The sequence below is a fragment of the Canis aureus genome, chromosome 34 (assembly GCF_053574225.1).
Source record: "Canis aureus isolate CA01 chromosome 34, VMU_Caureus_v.1.0, whole genome shotgun sequence".
NCBI classification, from domain to species: Eukaryota; Metazoa; Chordata; class Mammalia; order Carnivora; family Canidae; genus Canis; species Canis aureus.
Window position 1 is genome coordinate 16,188,328 of NC_135644.1, and position 15,720 is coordinate 16,204,047.

General features: G+C 33.4%; 1 protein-coding gene across 6 annotated transcripts in view; it reads right to left on the reverse strand.

Annotated features, from left to right (window-relative positions):
* The window catches only part of UBR3 (ubiquitin protein ligase E3 component n-recognin 3), a 225,892-nt gene that overhangs the window by 44,718 nt on the left and 165,454 nt on the right, over positions 1-15,720 (reverse strand). For all 6 annotated transcript variants that reach the window (XM_077883157.1, XM_077883152.1, XM_077883155.1 and 3 more), the window contains 2 exons: positions 13,535-13,640; positions 819-922 (listed from right to left, as the gene is read on the reverse strand). In XM_077883157.1, the coding sequence (XP_077739283.1) occupies positions 819-922; positions 13,535-13,640 (210 nt within the window). The remainder of the gene's footprint in view (positions 1-818; positions 923-13,534; positions 13,641-15,720) is intronic.

Here is a 15,720-nt window from a genome sequence, read left to right on the forward strand (position 1 = left end):
AATGAAAACTACAGACTATGGAACAATAATTAAAACACTGCAAATGTATCATTAATGCTATTATTATCATAGTATTTAGGCTGTTAATATCAAAATAGTATATTAACTCTAAAAATGATGGGATATCACATTTTGAATAACTCTATGATTACTACTATATAAAATATTTATACATATAAGGTTGAGGCATTAAGGCTCACAGTTTGCTCTTTTTTTTTTCATATTTTGTATTATCACTTTAAATTTTTTTTATTTTTTTTTATTTTTTTTTTTTATTATTATTTTTTTTATTGGTGTTCAATTTACTAACATACAGAATAACACCCAGTGCCCGTCACCCATTCACTCCCACCCCCCGCCCTCCTCCCCTTCTACCACCCCTAGTTCGTTTCCCAGAGTTAGCAGTCTTTACGTTCTGTCTCCCTTTCTGATATTTCCCACACATTTCTTCTCCCTTCCCTTATTTTCCCTTTCACTATTATTTATATTCCCCAAATGAATGAGAACATATAATGTTTGTCCTTCTCCGACTGACTTACTTCACTCAGCTAAATTTTTTTTAAATGAGGGTTTTCAGAGTGATTTCCCCTTTACCTTATTATTGACTAAACAGCTGAAAAGAACAGACCCATAAATGAAAAAAAGTCCTTTATTTCATTGTCATCTTTTAGATATATGATTATTATTTACTACTTAATAAAAATAATAATAAAAGCATTGACTTCAAAACATTTCCAACAGACTAAATATTTGTCCCCACAATTTTTAGAGTATTATGTATACTATATAATCTAAGAATCGGAATTATAAAGACATACCTTTGCGTAAGGGTTGTGGCATCATTAAGATCTGGATAAGCAAGAGGGATGTAACATCATGATAAAGAATTGGGACCTCAGGCTGTTGTTCTTCATTTCCCTGCCTAAAAGAAAAACACATAATCACTTTAGATGATATTATATATCTTTTCTAATTCATTTCATATTTCACATATATGTCTATGGAACAGAAATCAAACTTTTATAAACAATTGAGAAATCTCAAAAGAAAAAGGGCCATATTTTTTGCTTAAAAATATAATCTTTTGTATTCATATATTCTCTTGATTCTGCCGAATATGAATAAATTACATGGAGAATTTATTAGATCTTCTTAAGTAAACAAGTGGGATACATTAACTTGATTATGAGTCTTTCTGATCTCTTGATTGATTACAGGAATCAAATGAAGGATTAACTGGAATTTAGAGGATTAGTTTCACTATAAATGGAATAGATATAGGATACTTGCTATCACAGACTTTGCACTACAGAATAAATGTTCACATTATTAAAAAAAGAACAGGTATAATTCACAAACAAGTTATATTGAAAAGGTATGATTTATATTTTTTGTTATTTCAATTTTATGACTATCATAAAAATTTTTTAAAAATCTTTAACATTTTCAAAGTTTCAAAAAAAGATAATGATAGCCAAAGCAGAACTTAAAACACTATAAAAGACAAAGTAGTAAACTTTAGGAATGTGTAGTACTATGAGAAACAGAATATACTCTAAAGCAGATCTCATTCTAGATTTATAAGAATTTTTAAAACCGTGTAGAAGGACACATTTTTTGATCGCAGGTTTAATTTTTATTATAAGAAAACACAATCAAATCTTGTCTTAATTAGACAATTCTAGAATTGTCTAAATTTTGAAAGTATAATTCAGTCTAGATTTAGGATGAACAAAAGTTGTTCAACTCTTTTACTAGGCTCCATCATTCAACAAATATTGATTATTTACAATATCTTCTCTATCAAACTGCTGCAGGCACTGGACACAATGGTGAATAAATGAATGCCTGCTGCTCTGAAGATTGTAATTGCCAGAGGAAGTCAGTTCTTTAAGTGTCTCCATTCTCTATAAATATCCCTTTAATTTACTTGTCTCCCTCTCCAAAGCTAACTTTCCATTAATGCTATGAAACCTACTATTTGTCTCTCCTGTCTCTCTTTTATACCAGCCCAAAGTTCCTTTTTTAAAAAAATGAGGGGTGTCATCATTTGTTCACCTATTATTTAAATTCACTCCCTCCCCCCACCCCCCGAATGGTTTCCACATGGCCAACAATGATCTCCTAATTACAAAATCTAGTAGACATTTTTCAATCCTTATTTCATTGACCTTTAATTCTGCATACAGTTGAACACTTTTGTCTGGAAACTTCTCTTGGCTTTTGTGAAACACTCTCTCAGGTTCCCTGGGAGATCAGTAATCTCTGATTACTCTAGATTTTTCTTTTCTTTTCTTTTTTCTTTCTTTCTTTCTTTCTTTCTTTCTTTCTTTCTTTCTTTCTTTCTTTCTTTCTTTTTCTTTCTTTCTTTCTTTCTTTCTCTTTCTTTCTTTCCTTCCTTCCTTCCTTCCTTCCTTCCTTCCTTCGTTCTTTCTTTCTTTCTTTCTTTCTTTCTTTCTTTCTTTCTTTCTTTTTTTGAGATTTTATTTATTCATTCATGAGAAACACAGAAACCCAGGCAGAGGGAGAAGCAGGCTCCCTGTAGGGAGCCCGATGTGGATTCGAGCCCAAGGCAGACAGACTATCAACTGAGCCACCCAGGTGTCCCTGATTATGCTAGTATTTTGGACAAGTTCTTCCTCCTTTGACTAACCTAGAAATGGCGATATTTCCCAAGGCTCAATTCCCACTCTCTTTTAACATAAAGGACTCTTTTTGAAAGACCTCCTAATCCATGACTCCAATCTCCAACTATACACTGATGACTCCCAAGTCTGTATCTTTGGCTAGGACTATCTGAATATTTACTCTCTCCACTTGTACATCTAATGGGCAGCTCGACCTCAGCATGCTTGAAACTGAATTCATGATCATTCTATTCAATTCCACACAAACAAACCCCCCTACCCATAACCAACCTACTCTCCCTTCTATGTTCTTAGTCTTGATGTGGCTTATTTATTATATCCTCTAGCATTTAGCACAATGTCTGAATATAATATACACACAATAAAAATATAATAAATAAATAAGGTAGGATCTTGGGGATATCCTGAACCTATCTTCTCTAACTCACTCCATATTTAATTGTCAGTAAGTCCTAACAACTATCTTTATTCCTGTCATCTCTATGGCCACTTCCTTCTCACTATTCAATCTCCCCCAATTATATGTTCTCCCAATTCATCCTCTATATTGTTAAGTGCCCTGAAAAAAAAAAAAAAAACTTTCTACAGGAACTATCTCTTGTTTACCATCATTTCCCTGATGCCTAGATTAAAACAGTTAATAAAAACCAGCTGAATAAATAAAAAAATGAAAAATGAATGGATGGACGGATGTCAGATGGATGGACAAACAGGCGGCAAAAGAGACAAAAACTAGAGAGCTAAGGCTCCTGAGCATAGAGATAAAATGCACTGAGGGAAGAAACATAATAGTAAATTACAAACTTGATGAGATTAGGGCCTATAAATCCCACTATTTGTATTTCTGTGGTTTTATCACAGTTCCTTTAGTGAAATGAACAAAATGACTCAAAAGGAAATATGCAGAGGATAAAATCTGTTCCTAAAGAGGAAAATACACTGAAAAATCCTTGCTGTCCTATGGATAAAAAAGAAAGTGGTAAGAAACAAGTCTGTTAAAAGTTATTTAGAATAAAAATGATTTTGGATTATCAAACTGCTGCATTAAATCTAACAACTAACAAAAGACTCACACTCAGAATTCAAAGGAATTTTATATGCTAGGCCAATCTCAGTCCTATGCAAAGATACATTTTACTGGACAAAAATCAAAGAGCCTTGAGAACTTCTTCTGTCATGATCTAAAGACTAACAAATTACAGAGCTTTTAGGTACAGAAAATAAAAGTATCTCCAAATGAGTAAGTTAAATATAGTTTCTTAAAATAGGGATATTATAAGCAACTGGAAAGCTTAAAGGGCAAATATAAGTCTAGATTCTCATTTATTTTATTATGTTATGTGTCAATAATTTTTTTATAATAGAAGCAATCTTTCTCAAATTTAGAGGTTAGTTACCTTTTGTTATTATTACTTAATTGATTATTATTGCAGTGACCTTCAAATATTATTTAAAATCAGTCTAAATCTTCATATGCATAGAAAACTATACTTCAGATTACATCCTCTATCATATATACTTGATAAAAATTCAGCAATCTTTATATATTAAATTGAGAATGTATAATTAAGAGATGTTTCAAAACTACAATGATACAAAAATGAATTTAAAAAAACGAGAATGTTCTGGGGTACCTGGCTGGATCAGTTGGTAGAGCATGCGACTGCTGATCTCTGGGTCATGAGTTCAAGCCCTACATTGGGCTAAATAATTACTTTTTTAAAAATGGGGAATGTTCTTAATTGAGGAAACTGTCTACTACAAAGATACCTATTTTCCCAACATTAATTTATGAGTTTAAAATAATTCTAATCAAAATCACAAGTGAAGGGAAGGACTTAGAAAATGGTTCTAAAGATCATCTGGAAGAATATGCAGGTGAGAACAGTAAACAAAAATTGGGAAGTAGGGGATGGGATGGGACAGGACAGGGGCGAGGAGACAGAAGAAATGAGAAAAGCCTAATCTAACCAGAGACATACACATAACATAGCTCCTCAGTAAGTAAACCAGAATAGTTCTATCACAAATAAGCTTGTAGGTCAATAGACCAATGTAAAGTCCTTAATCAGGACCATAATGTACAAACATTTAGTATATAATAAACGGGATGTAAAATTTCTAAAAAATTAGCTAGTTATTTGAAAATAAATTTTAAATCTTCACCCATTACTACTGATGAAAATAAATGCCAAGATTTTTTTTTTTTTTTTTTTTTTTTTATTTATGATAGGCACACAGTGAGAGAGAGAGAGGCAGAGACACAGGCAGAGGGAGAAGCAGGCTCCATGCACCGGGAGCCCGATGTGGGATTCGATCCCGGGTCTCCAGGATCGCGCCCTGGGCCAAAGGCAGGCGCCAAACCGCTGCGCCACCCAGGGATCCCCAATGCCAAGATTTTTTTAAAAAATCATCCCATAAGAAAATTCTACAAAGAATGTATCAATAGGTATTGCACACTCTAAGACAAGAAACACATTGCAATACAGGTTATAAAGGTAAACACTAGAACTTGGATAGGTGAGGCAGGTACTCTAAGTATGAAAGTAACCAGAAAAAATAAGAAATGTAAGGCATGATTGGTTTGGCTACATGAAATTTTAAAACCTTAGTATATCAAGAAAAGTAATACAAAATCAAAAGGCAAAACATATTTTGGAAAAAATGTTTCAACGTCTATGGAAATATAAGGTTTACTATTTTAAGCTGTAAAGAATCACTGAGATAATTTTTTAATTCTTTACTTAAATTCAACTTAACAGATTAGGGCCTATAACAGATTTTGTACTTTTTTTTAATTTTTATTTACTTATGATAGTCACAGAGAGAGAGAGAGAGAGGCAGAGACACAGGCAGAGGGAGAAGCAGGCTCCATTCACCGGGAGCCCGATGTGGGACTCGATCCCAGGTCTCCAGGATCGCGTCCTGGGCCAAAGGCAGGCACCAAACCGCTGCACCACCCAGGGATCCCCAGATTTTGTATTTTTAGTTTCAGGTGTAGAATTTAGTGATTCATCAGTTGTATATAACACCCAGTGCTCAGTACATCAAGTGACCTCCTTAATGCCCATCACCTAATTACCTCTTCCCCCCACTCACTTCTCCTCCAACAACCCTGTTTGTTAGAGCTCAGCATCTCTTACTGTTTGTCTATTTTCATCTTATTTTATTTTTCCTTCCCTTCTCTACATTCATCTATTTTGTAACAGATAATTTTTAAAAAATAAGATGCCAACAGAAAAATGGACTGTAGTTCTCAACATATAATTCACAAAGAATGTATACAAATAGCTAATAAACGTGAAATATTTATACGAAGTTAACTCTACCAGAAATTAAACAAATTTCTATTACTTTGAGATCCCATTTTTTTAATCTATCAAACTAGCTCAAAATATGTTTTTAAAGTGATAATACCCAAGATTAACAGAAATGGAAACATCCCGACATTGCCAGTGAAAGTTTATATAGGTACAATCTTTCTAAAACACAGTGCTGTGATATGTTAACACAGTGCCTGACATGCAGTGAATATCAAATAAATGACTAAAAACATAAAATATTTATATACTTTCATGTTATTCTAGAGTTCTGAGATTATATCTGACATGTCAAAAATGGCTTAACACATCATCTGATGTTATGGTAGAAAAGAAGAAACAATTTAAAAGATTAACAATAGGAATGAATAAATAAACTAGGTATTTCAAAGAATTTTTAATGATGTGGGAATTTGGTTGTTATGTGTTAATTTTAAAAAGCAGATTCTAAAACAGCATGATTCAAATAATACTTTAAAATTCGTAATATATCTAAAGAAAAAAAGAAACTGGAAATAAATGTCTCCAATGTTACCAATGTTAGAAGAATTCCCAGAAAACAGGACTGATTTTCCCCCTCATATCTGATCTCATTTTTATATTTCATGAATTCATTAAATTGTAATAAACTATATATAACATATGGGTTATAAGATTTTAGATTCTTTCTTTTTTTTCTCACCATTTTTGCACATTCCAAACACTATAAAATAAATGTAATTTTTATAATCAGAAAAAAAATTACAAAAATAATAATAGCCTGGAGTTTGTAGCCTGCTAAGACAACAACAATCATTCTGAAGACACAGAAATGGATTTTTGCTGGCACACAGCAGGCACATAATCAGAATGAATGAGTGAATGAATGAATATACGGCATTGTAGAAAGAAAACCAAAAATTCTGAGTGTGGGGTTTAATGCCATCATTGTGATAGCTATCCTTTTAATGTTTAATATTTTAAAATACAAGCAAATCTTAAAATAATTGTTTCTATTTCTTAAAGTTTTAAAATAATCTTTAAAATCCAGATTATAGAAACTGTATATCACTATTAACTCTATGGATAAGAGGAAACAGGTGGGTTAGAGTTAATACCTTGATTTTCCATTTTTTTTTAAAAACCAAAGTAATTATCAACACAATGAGGTTAAAAGGAAATGAAAAAATAACTTTCAAGAGGATTATAGGGAAAAGTATATATGAGAAACCCATATCATTAGACATAAAATTTTATGTTGGAAAAGTATTAAAAGTGAGAAAATAGAATATTAAAAAATCTTATAGCTAATAAACACAATGTCATATTATAACGAACTATAATATTATAAATTAATAGTTCATTCTACATTCTATTAAGGAACCATAAAATGAGAACAAATATAGGAGGGAAAAATCAACCAGATTTTCCAGAAATTGCTCAGATCTCTTACTACTAAGAAAGGAAACAAAGACTAATAGTTAAGAACTTAGGCCCTTGAATCAGAAAAATGCGGATTCAAATGCCAACTCTATTCCTTAACAGTTGTGTGCACCTAAAAACCATGTTAATTTCTTTCTTTCTTTCTTTTTTTTTTTTTTTAACAGGAGCCCAATGTGGAGCCTGAGTCATGAACTTGAGATTAAGACCTGAGTTGAGATCAAGAGTAGGATGCTGGGGATCCCTGGGTGGCTCAGCGGTTTAGCACCTGCCTTCGGCCCAGGGCGTGATCCTGGAGTCCCGGGATCAAGTCCCACATCAGGCTCCCTGCATGGAGCCTGCTTCTCCCCCTGCCTGTGTCTCTGCCTCTCTGTGTGTCTCTCATGAAAAAATAAATAAAATCTTAAAAAAAAAAAAAAGTGTCGGATGCTTAACCGACTGAGCCACACAGGCACCCCAATTAATTTTCTAAACCTCAGGTTCTTCATCTGTAAAACGTGGGATAACAATGGTACCTAGTATATACAATTATGGTGATGATTAAATGAGATTATATATATGCAAAACACCAAAATACCTAGCATAAAATAATCACTGGATAAGTTTTCATAGCATTTACTAACTAACCTAGTGGGTATTAAATCTTAGAGGCTGATAAGAACACATCTGACAAAAAGTATTATTGAAAGCACAGTACCTATGTCTAGTCTTTAAAACTTTTAATTCATCAATACTACACTTAGGAAATCTTTGGATTGCCAAACATCTTTAGACTCAGAATTAGGTCTTCTGATACTTTACTTGCACACCATTACTGCCCTTGAGTATGCAGGTCTAGAAAAGAAAATTACTAGCGACTGTCAAGAAAAGTGACTTTCCTTAGCCATAACATACAAAATACTCATAGCTTGCTAATTTTGTCTATAAACACAAAACATACACACAAAACATATTCATAACCTCAAAGTATCTCTCCAGAAAACATAGGTAATTACTAATTACAAAGGACAAAACAATAACTTTACAGTGGAAAAATCCAGCAGATACCACATTAACCAAGTGATCAGAGTCATTATCGTCAATAACAACACAAATCAACAGCATGTACCTCCTAATATGATACACTAAAAAGATTACTTCTGTGGTATTTCTGCCAAAAGTTCATAACCTGAATCTAACCATAAGAACTACTGAACAGAAAGGATTGAACAACAAATTGAAGGATTCTACAAAATAATTGGCCTGAACTCTTTAAAAAAAAAAAAAAGTCAATGTCCTGAAAGACAAAGAAAAAGTTGGGAACAATTTTAGATTAAAGGAAATTAAAGAGATATGACACCTGATTTTTCCCCCTCATATTTGATCTCATTTTTATAGTTTATGAATTCATTAAATTATAATAAACTCAAGCACAATCTTGAATTTTCTGTGCACTTCATTTACATTTCTAGGACATTTCTGAAACAATGGGCAAAATGTGAGTAGCTTCTGTATGAGATAGGGGTCAATATTAATTACTTCTCATAAAACTATCCAATTAACCCAGTATTATTTATTATAAAGTCTATGCTTCCCTTACTGTTCCTTGGTGCCATTTATGCTTGCTATAAATTCACTATCCAGCCATGTATGGGTCTGGTTTGTTTTAACAAGCAAATACAAATGAATTTTCTGAGCCCTACTTGGTTATACAAGTAGTGGCATAATGTACACATTTTTTTCTCCTGTATTTATCTCTTAACATTGTACTTTGATGCAGATCTTTCCACACCAGAAAACAGTGTTTTCTCACCTTTGTTTCCTTTCCTTTTTTTTTTTGATATATATATATATTTTTTAATATACTATTGTAGGGAAGGCAAAGCAATAGAACATCTGGTAGCTATATGGAAAAAAATAAAATTGGATCCATTTCTCATATCAGATATGATAAATTCCAAATAGAGATCTAAATGTAAAAACTGAAGTCATAGATGTATTAGAAGAATCGTACATCTGATAAGAGGTAAATATCCAAAATATACAAGGAATTCATACAACTCAATAGCAAAAAAAAACCAAGTCAATTAAAAAATGGGCAGAGGATCTGAACAGACATTTTCCCAAAGAAGACATAGATGACCCGCAGGTATTAAAAAGGTGTTCAGCATCACTAATCATCAGGGAAATGCAAATCAAAACCACAATGAGATATAACTTCACTACTGTTAACATGGCTATTATCAAAAAGAAAAACTAGGTATTGACAAGAATGTGGAGAAAAGGAACCTTTGTGCACTGTTGGTGGAAATGTAAACTAGTACAGCCATTATTATTATTATTTTTTTTTATGATAGTCACAGAGAGAGAGAGAGGCAGAGACATAGGCAGAGGGAGAAGCAGGCTCCATGCACCAGGAGCCCGATGTGGGATTCGATCCCGGGTCTCCAGGATCGCGCCCTGGGCCAAAGCAGGCGCCAAACCGCTGCGCCACCCAGGGATCCCTAGTACAGCCATTATAGCAAATAGTATGGAGGTTCCTCAAAAAGTTAAAAATACAACTACCAAATGATCCAGCAATTCCACTTCTGGATATTTATCAAAAGGAAATAAGACTAACTCAAAAAAAAATATATGCACCCTCATGTTCACTACAGCATTATTTACAATCACCAAGACATGGAAACAATCTAAGTATCAATCAATGGATGAATGGATAATGAAAATATCACACACACACACGCAGAGGAATATTATTCAGCCATAAAAAGAAGGAAACCCTATCATTCTGACAATAAGGATGGACCCTGAGGGCATTATGCTAAGTGAAATAAATCAGACAAAGAAAGACGAATATCATATGACTTCACTTACATGTGGAATATTTTTTAAGAAATGAACTCACAGATACAAAGAACAAATTGGTGGTTGTCAAAGATGGTCGATGGTAAGTGAGCAAAATGGGTGAAGGTAGTCAAATAGTATCAACTTCCAGGTTAAAATAAATAAGTCATGGGGGTATAGTGTATGGCGTGGTGACTATAGTTAATAATAGTGTGTTGTAAATTTGGAAGTTGCTAAGAGAGGGACACCTGGGTGGCTCAGCGATTGAGTGTCTGCCTTTGGCTCAAGGCGTGATCCTGGGATCCGGGATCAAGAACCTCATGGGGCTCCCTGCTTCTCCCTCTGCCTCTGTGTGTCTCTCATGAATAAATAAATAAATATTTTTTAAAAACTGTTAAGAGAATAAATCTTTAAAATTTTCATCATTAGAAAAAGGTTTGTAATTATGTGCAGTGACAGATGTAACTAGACTTACTATGGTGATCATTTCACAACATATAAAAATATATCATTATGTTGTAATTAGTTTCATTATACCTGAAACTAACATAATGTTGTACGTCAATTATATCTCAATTAAAAAAAGGGATAGGAAAAGAAAAACTAAGTGAATTTCCTTATAATCAGGGAGTGGGGTAAGACCTGAGTGAAGGTAAGTCAAATGGCAGAATTAATAATTAAAAAGATTAATAAATACCACTATATTAAAAAAACTGGATGGCAAAAAAATCATAAAGTAAAAACACATTTGACAATCTAATGAAATATATTTGCAACTTATAAATACAAAGGGCCAATATCCATAATCCATAAACATGTTTTTTAAATGAAGAGGAAAAAGACTAAAAACTCAATGTTTAGAAGTGGGCAACAGATAAAAAGTTCCCAAAAAGAAATGCAAACAGGCATGAATGTAAGATAGAGGTCTCTGAATTGATCACATAGTTTTTCATTAGGAAAAATTTAAGTTTTATAAAATTAAGATTAACGAATCAAGGGGAAAAAAGGCAATCTTTAAATACTAAGGCAAATGAGTCTCACTATAAATCAAGTTGATGGCATAACACAAGAATAAAAGTTACTTCAAATGACTTAAAAACAGTACTTTGCCTGTATATCCCTATATTCTAGGTCAAAAGAACTTAAGAGTCAGTAGTAATAGCATTTTAAAAATAATTATAGTTATACTGTAGGTGATGGAAGTAATAATAAAGGTAGTATCATTGTGAACCTAGATTTTCAAAATAAGAGAAAAAAGATGCACATGACAAAAAAGTTAAGAAATAAAATATAACTTTGCAATCTACCATTTGAATTACAAATACCAGTAAGAACTAAAGATCTTTTTCTCAGTAGAGAAAGAGAGAGAGACTGATTTCTGGGGCATCTGTGGCTCAGTTGGTTAAGTGACCAACTCTTGATTTCAGCTCAGGTCATGATCTTGATCCTGAGATCAAGTCCCGCGTATCTGGCTCCACACTCAGTACAGAGTCTGCTTGTCATTCTCCCTCCCCCTCTGTCTCTCCTCTTGTCTGCTCTCTCTCTGTCTCTCTCTCTAAAATAAATAAATCTTTTTTAAGAGAGAGAGAGAGATCCTAGCTCTGTCCACTGGAATGGCCTACAAGCCTAAAAATAATTATGATAATACCCCTTATCATCCTGATTGTGATCTCTAAATACCATTTCCCATTAAAAGGAACTACACAGAAAAATGGCTGATGCCAGGTAGAGAGTGTAAAATGTACAAAATAAGCCTACATTAACTTACTGTGCCAGAAAGCAAGGATATTATCAAAGACTACTCGGATCATGTAAAAATACACAGGGATTCTCACTAACCTAAAAGGGAGCAATATATACGTCTTTGAATTGGTATTTTCACTTTCTTTGGGTAAATACCTAGAAGCAGAATTGTTGGATCATACGGCAGTAGTTCTATTTTTAATTTTCTGAAGAACCTCCATAGTGGCTACACTAACAATGTGTAAGGGTTCCCTTTTCTCCACAATCTTGCCAGCACTAGTGAAGAGATATATGCACCCCTGGTTCACTGCAGCATTATTTACAATAGCAAGACATGGAAGCAACCTAAGTGTCCATCGATAGATGAATGGATAAAAGATGTCAAATATGTGTGTGTGTGTACACACACACACACACACGCAGCCATAAAAAAGAATGAAATCATGCCATTTGTGACAACATGGATGGACCTAGAAGGTATTACACTAAGTGAAGTTAAGTCAGATGGACAAATCCTGTATGGTCTCACTTATTTGGAATCTAAAAAACAAAACAAGCAAGCGGACAAAACAAAACAGAAATAGACTCACAGATAGAGGAAACAGACTGATGGTTACTAAAGTGGAAAGAAGTTGAGGATGGATGAAATAGGTGAAGGGGAGTAAGAGGTACAAACTTCTAGTTATAAAATAAGTCATGGGGATATACAACATAGGGACTATAGTCAATAATATTGCAGTAACTTTGTATAGTGGCAGATGGTAACTAGACTTATGGTGGAGATCATTTTGTAACGTACAAAAATACTGAATGTCTATGATATACACATAGCTTTGATGCAATTATCCTTCGATAAAAATAATAAAGTAGGACAATTTGCACTGAAAAGAGGAATGGCAAAAATGGAGTGAACACATCAAATACATAAAAATGATAAGATCATCAAATAAATAACCACGACTTTTTGGTCACCACTGGAAGTTGCTACAGCATCAATTCATTTTCTTTGAAATTTATAAACTGGGAAAAATCAAGCATTCATCCTACCAAATACCAATACCATCTTCAGGGTAACCAAATAGATGATATGGGGAAGTTATCCCATAAATTAAAAAATCATTCCTAGCTAATAAATCAGAAGTGAGATTTTGCTTTGTTTTGTTTTAAATCACTCTTTTGAAGTACCTAATGAAATACCAGATTTAGGCAGGAATGAATCATCAGGGGTTACAACACTGGGTGTGACTGATGGGGAACTTTACAGTAAAGGGATCAGACTAAGGTTACCTGAACCCCCTGATCAATTTTGACATAAAAAGAAGGGCAATCAGCCATTGTGCACCTCCATTCAAACTTTTTAACTGCATAAAAATTAATGGGATTCTTTTAAACATTTTCTCAGATGGTATGAATTGTTAGGCGATTTTTACAGAAAGTATAATGGTAAACATTTTTTATTTTTTAATATATCTGTGTTTAATAAGGAAAATTCACACATTCATAAAGAATTTTACTATTTTAATACTTGACCTGTTTCTCAAAAACAGTTTTAATTGACTTTAATCTCTCAATAATACTTACTGTGAGTTCACCTCTTCTACTAATTGCGTAAGCTTTCTCCAAGGATTATACTCAGAATCAATGCTATAAAGTCGCATGTGCAAGGCTAATACATGGAACAGCTGATCTAAACAAAATGAAAAAAAGGTAATTAGAAAGTTCACGTAATCCTTCCAGAGCAAAATTCAGACAAAATTTCTAGCTAATTCATATGGAAATATTTTCCATCCTCCTAATTATAATTCACCGAGTTTAAGTATCAACTACTTCACACTTTCTTTTAAGGTAAATTCTGAAATATATATCCAAATAATTTCTACTGGAATCTGGACTAACCTTATGCTCAATCTTAATACTGGAATGGTTTGTCTTCCTCGTCTCCTGTCACAGACCTACTTTTCCTTGGCTTTATGCATCAGATTTGACAATTGGCACTCTTGTGGCCATCTCCTAACGATGATTTACTCTTATCAATACCCTAATCTGAGTGATACTGACAATGACATCGACATAAATCACTGTTAGATGAAATTCTTTATGTAATATCTTCCCCTGTATCCTCTTTAGACTGAATTGTGACTTCACTATCTTTTGATTCAACATGAAGAAAAAAACTGAAATAAAACAATATTACTTAACAATTATTCCAGCTGTTTTCATTTCTTTTGTCTAAGCTATAATAATCTACAAGTCTTAACTTTCTTTTTCTTTTTTAAGATTTTATTTATTTATTCATGAGAGACACACAGAGAGAAGCAGAGACATAAGCAGAGAGAGAAGCAGGCTCCTCACGGGGAGCTCAATGTGGGACTTGATCCTGGTACCCCGGGATCACGCCCTGAGCCAAGCCACCCAGCTTGGTCCCAAGTCTTAGCTTTCAACAAAATTCTGTTCATGACATTTGGGGAAAAAAGACTTTTTCTTTAAAATTTTAAAATCAGGGCAGCCCTGGTGGTGCGGCAGTTTGGCGCTGCCTGCAGCCCAGGGTGTGATCCTAGAGACCCTGGATCGAGTCCCATGTCGGGCTCCTTCCATGGAGCCTGCTTCTCCTCCTGCCTGTGTCTTGGCCCCTCTCTCTCTCTCTCTGTGTCTCTATGAATAAATAAATAAAACCTTAAAAAAATTTTTTTTTAAATCATTCAGAAGAAAATCCTAAATTTTACTTTCATATCACATGTCCTTTTTTGGTGCCAAAAATGATAAGGAATGGGTTAGATTATCCTGTCACAAATATTCAAAAACCTATGTGACTCAAAAAGTCATTTTTTAGAAAGTCAGATAATACTTTCTGACATATGACTAAAATTAACTCTTATAATCAGACAGAAAAAAGGCCAAATAACACAAGTATATTGTCACTTATTCTCTAAATTAAAATAATCAAAACGAAACAAGGTTTTACTTCTCAAGGTAACTAACTTAGAAATCAATATATTTTAGATTAATTTAAGATCCATCAATATGATTTTTGTGTGGGGTCGTATAGCAGTAGAAGGGGTAATAGTAGTAGTAGCTGTGGTTTGGGGAAGCTTTTGTAAGACATATGAGAGCTATAAGATGAACAAAGTAAGTATTCCACTCTGGAGCAGGTAGAGAAAATAGGAGGTGGGCAGGGGAACTGAATCTTAACACTGGACATAACTGTAAGTTTCAATCTCATCTCTCTATAACAAATGGAATGTAAATACCTTAACCTGCTTCACCTCATGCTGTAAGTCAACGTATAGTATAAAGCCTTTCTTAAAATTTCTTCATCCTACTAATAGTCCACATTAGCTGAGTATTTGTTACATGTCAAGCGCTATTTTGAAATCATTTAATATAGATTACCTCAATTACTTTTCACAAAAATTCTACCAGGTAGGTAATATTGTTATCCCCAGTTTTGAGACCAGTTAAGGTTCCCAAATTTCCAGTTTTTTCAGTAAACTGGTTCAACTAATACCACTGACAACAGGAATGTTTTCAGCAGAGAAATAAAATGATGAAAGATATACTGGTCATTTTATTTCAATTCAATTCCACATAAGATTGTTTCTCCCAAGTACATAATTTATAACAAAAGTGTCTAAAACCTGAAAGTGTTTTTTAAAAAACAAAAACAAAAAAACAACAGGAATTCCTTGAATGGAAAAATATTAACTCAAATTGCAAGGTGAAGAGTTTTAGATTTTTTTACATAGGTATTAAATGAATTAAAGAGCTGT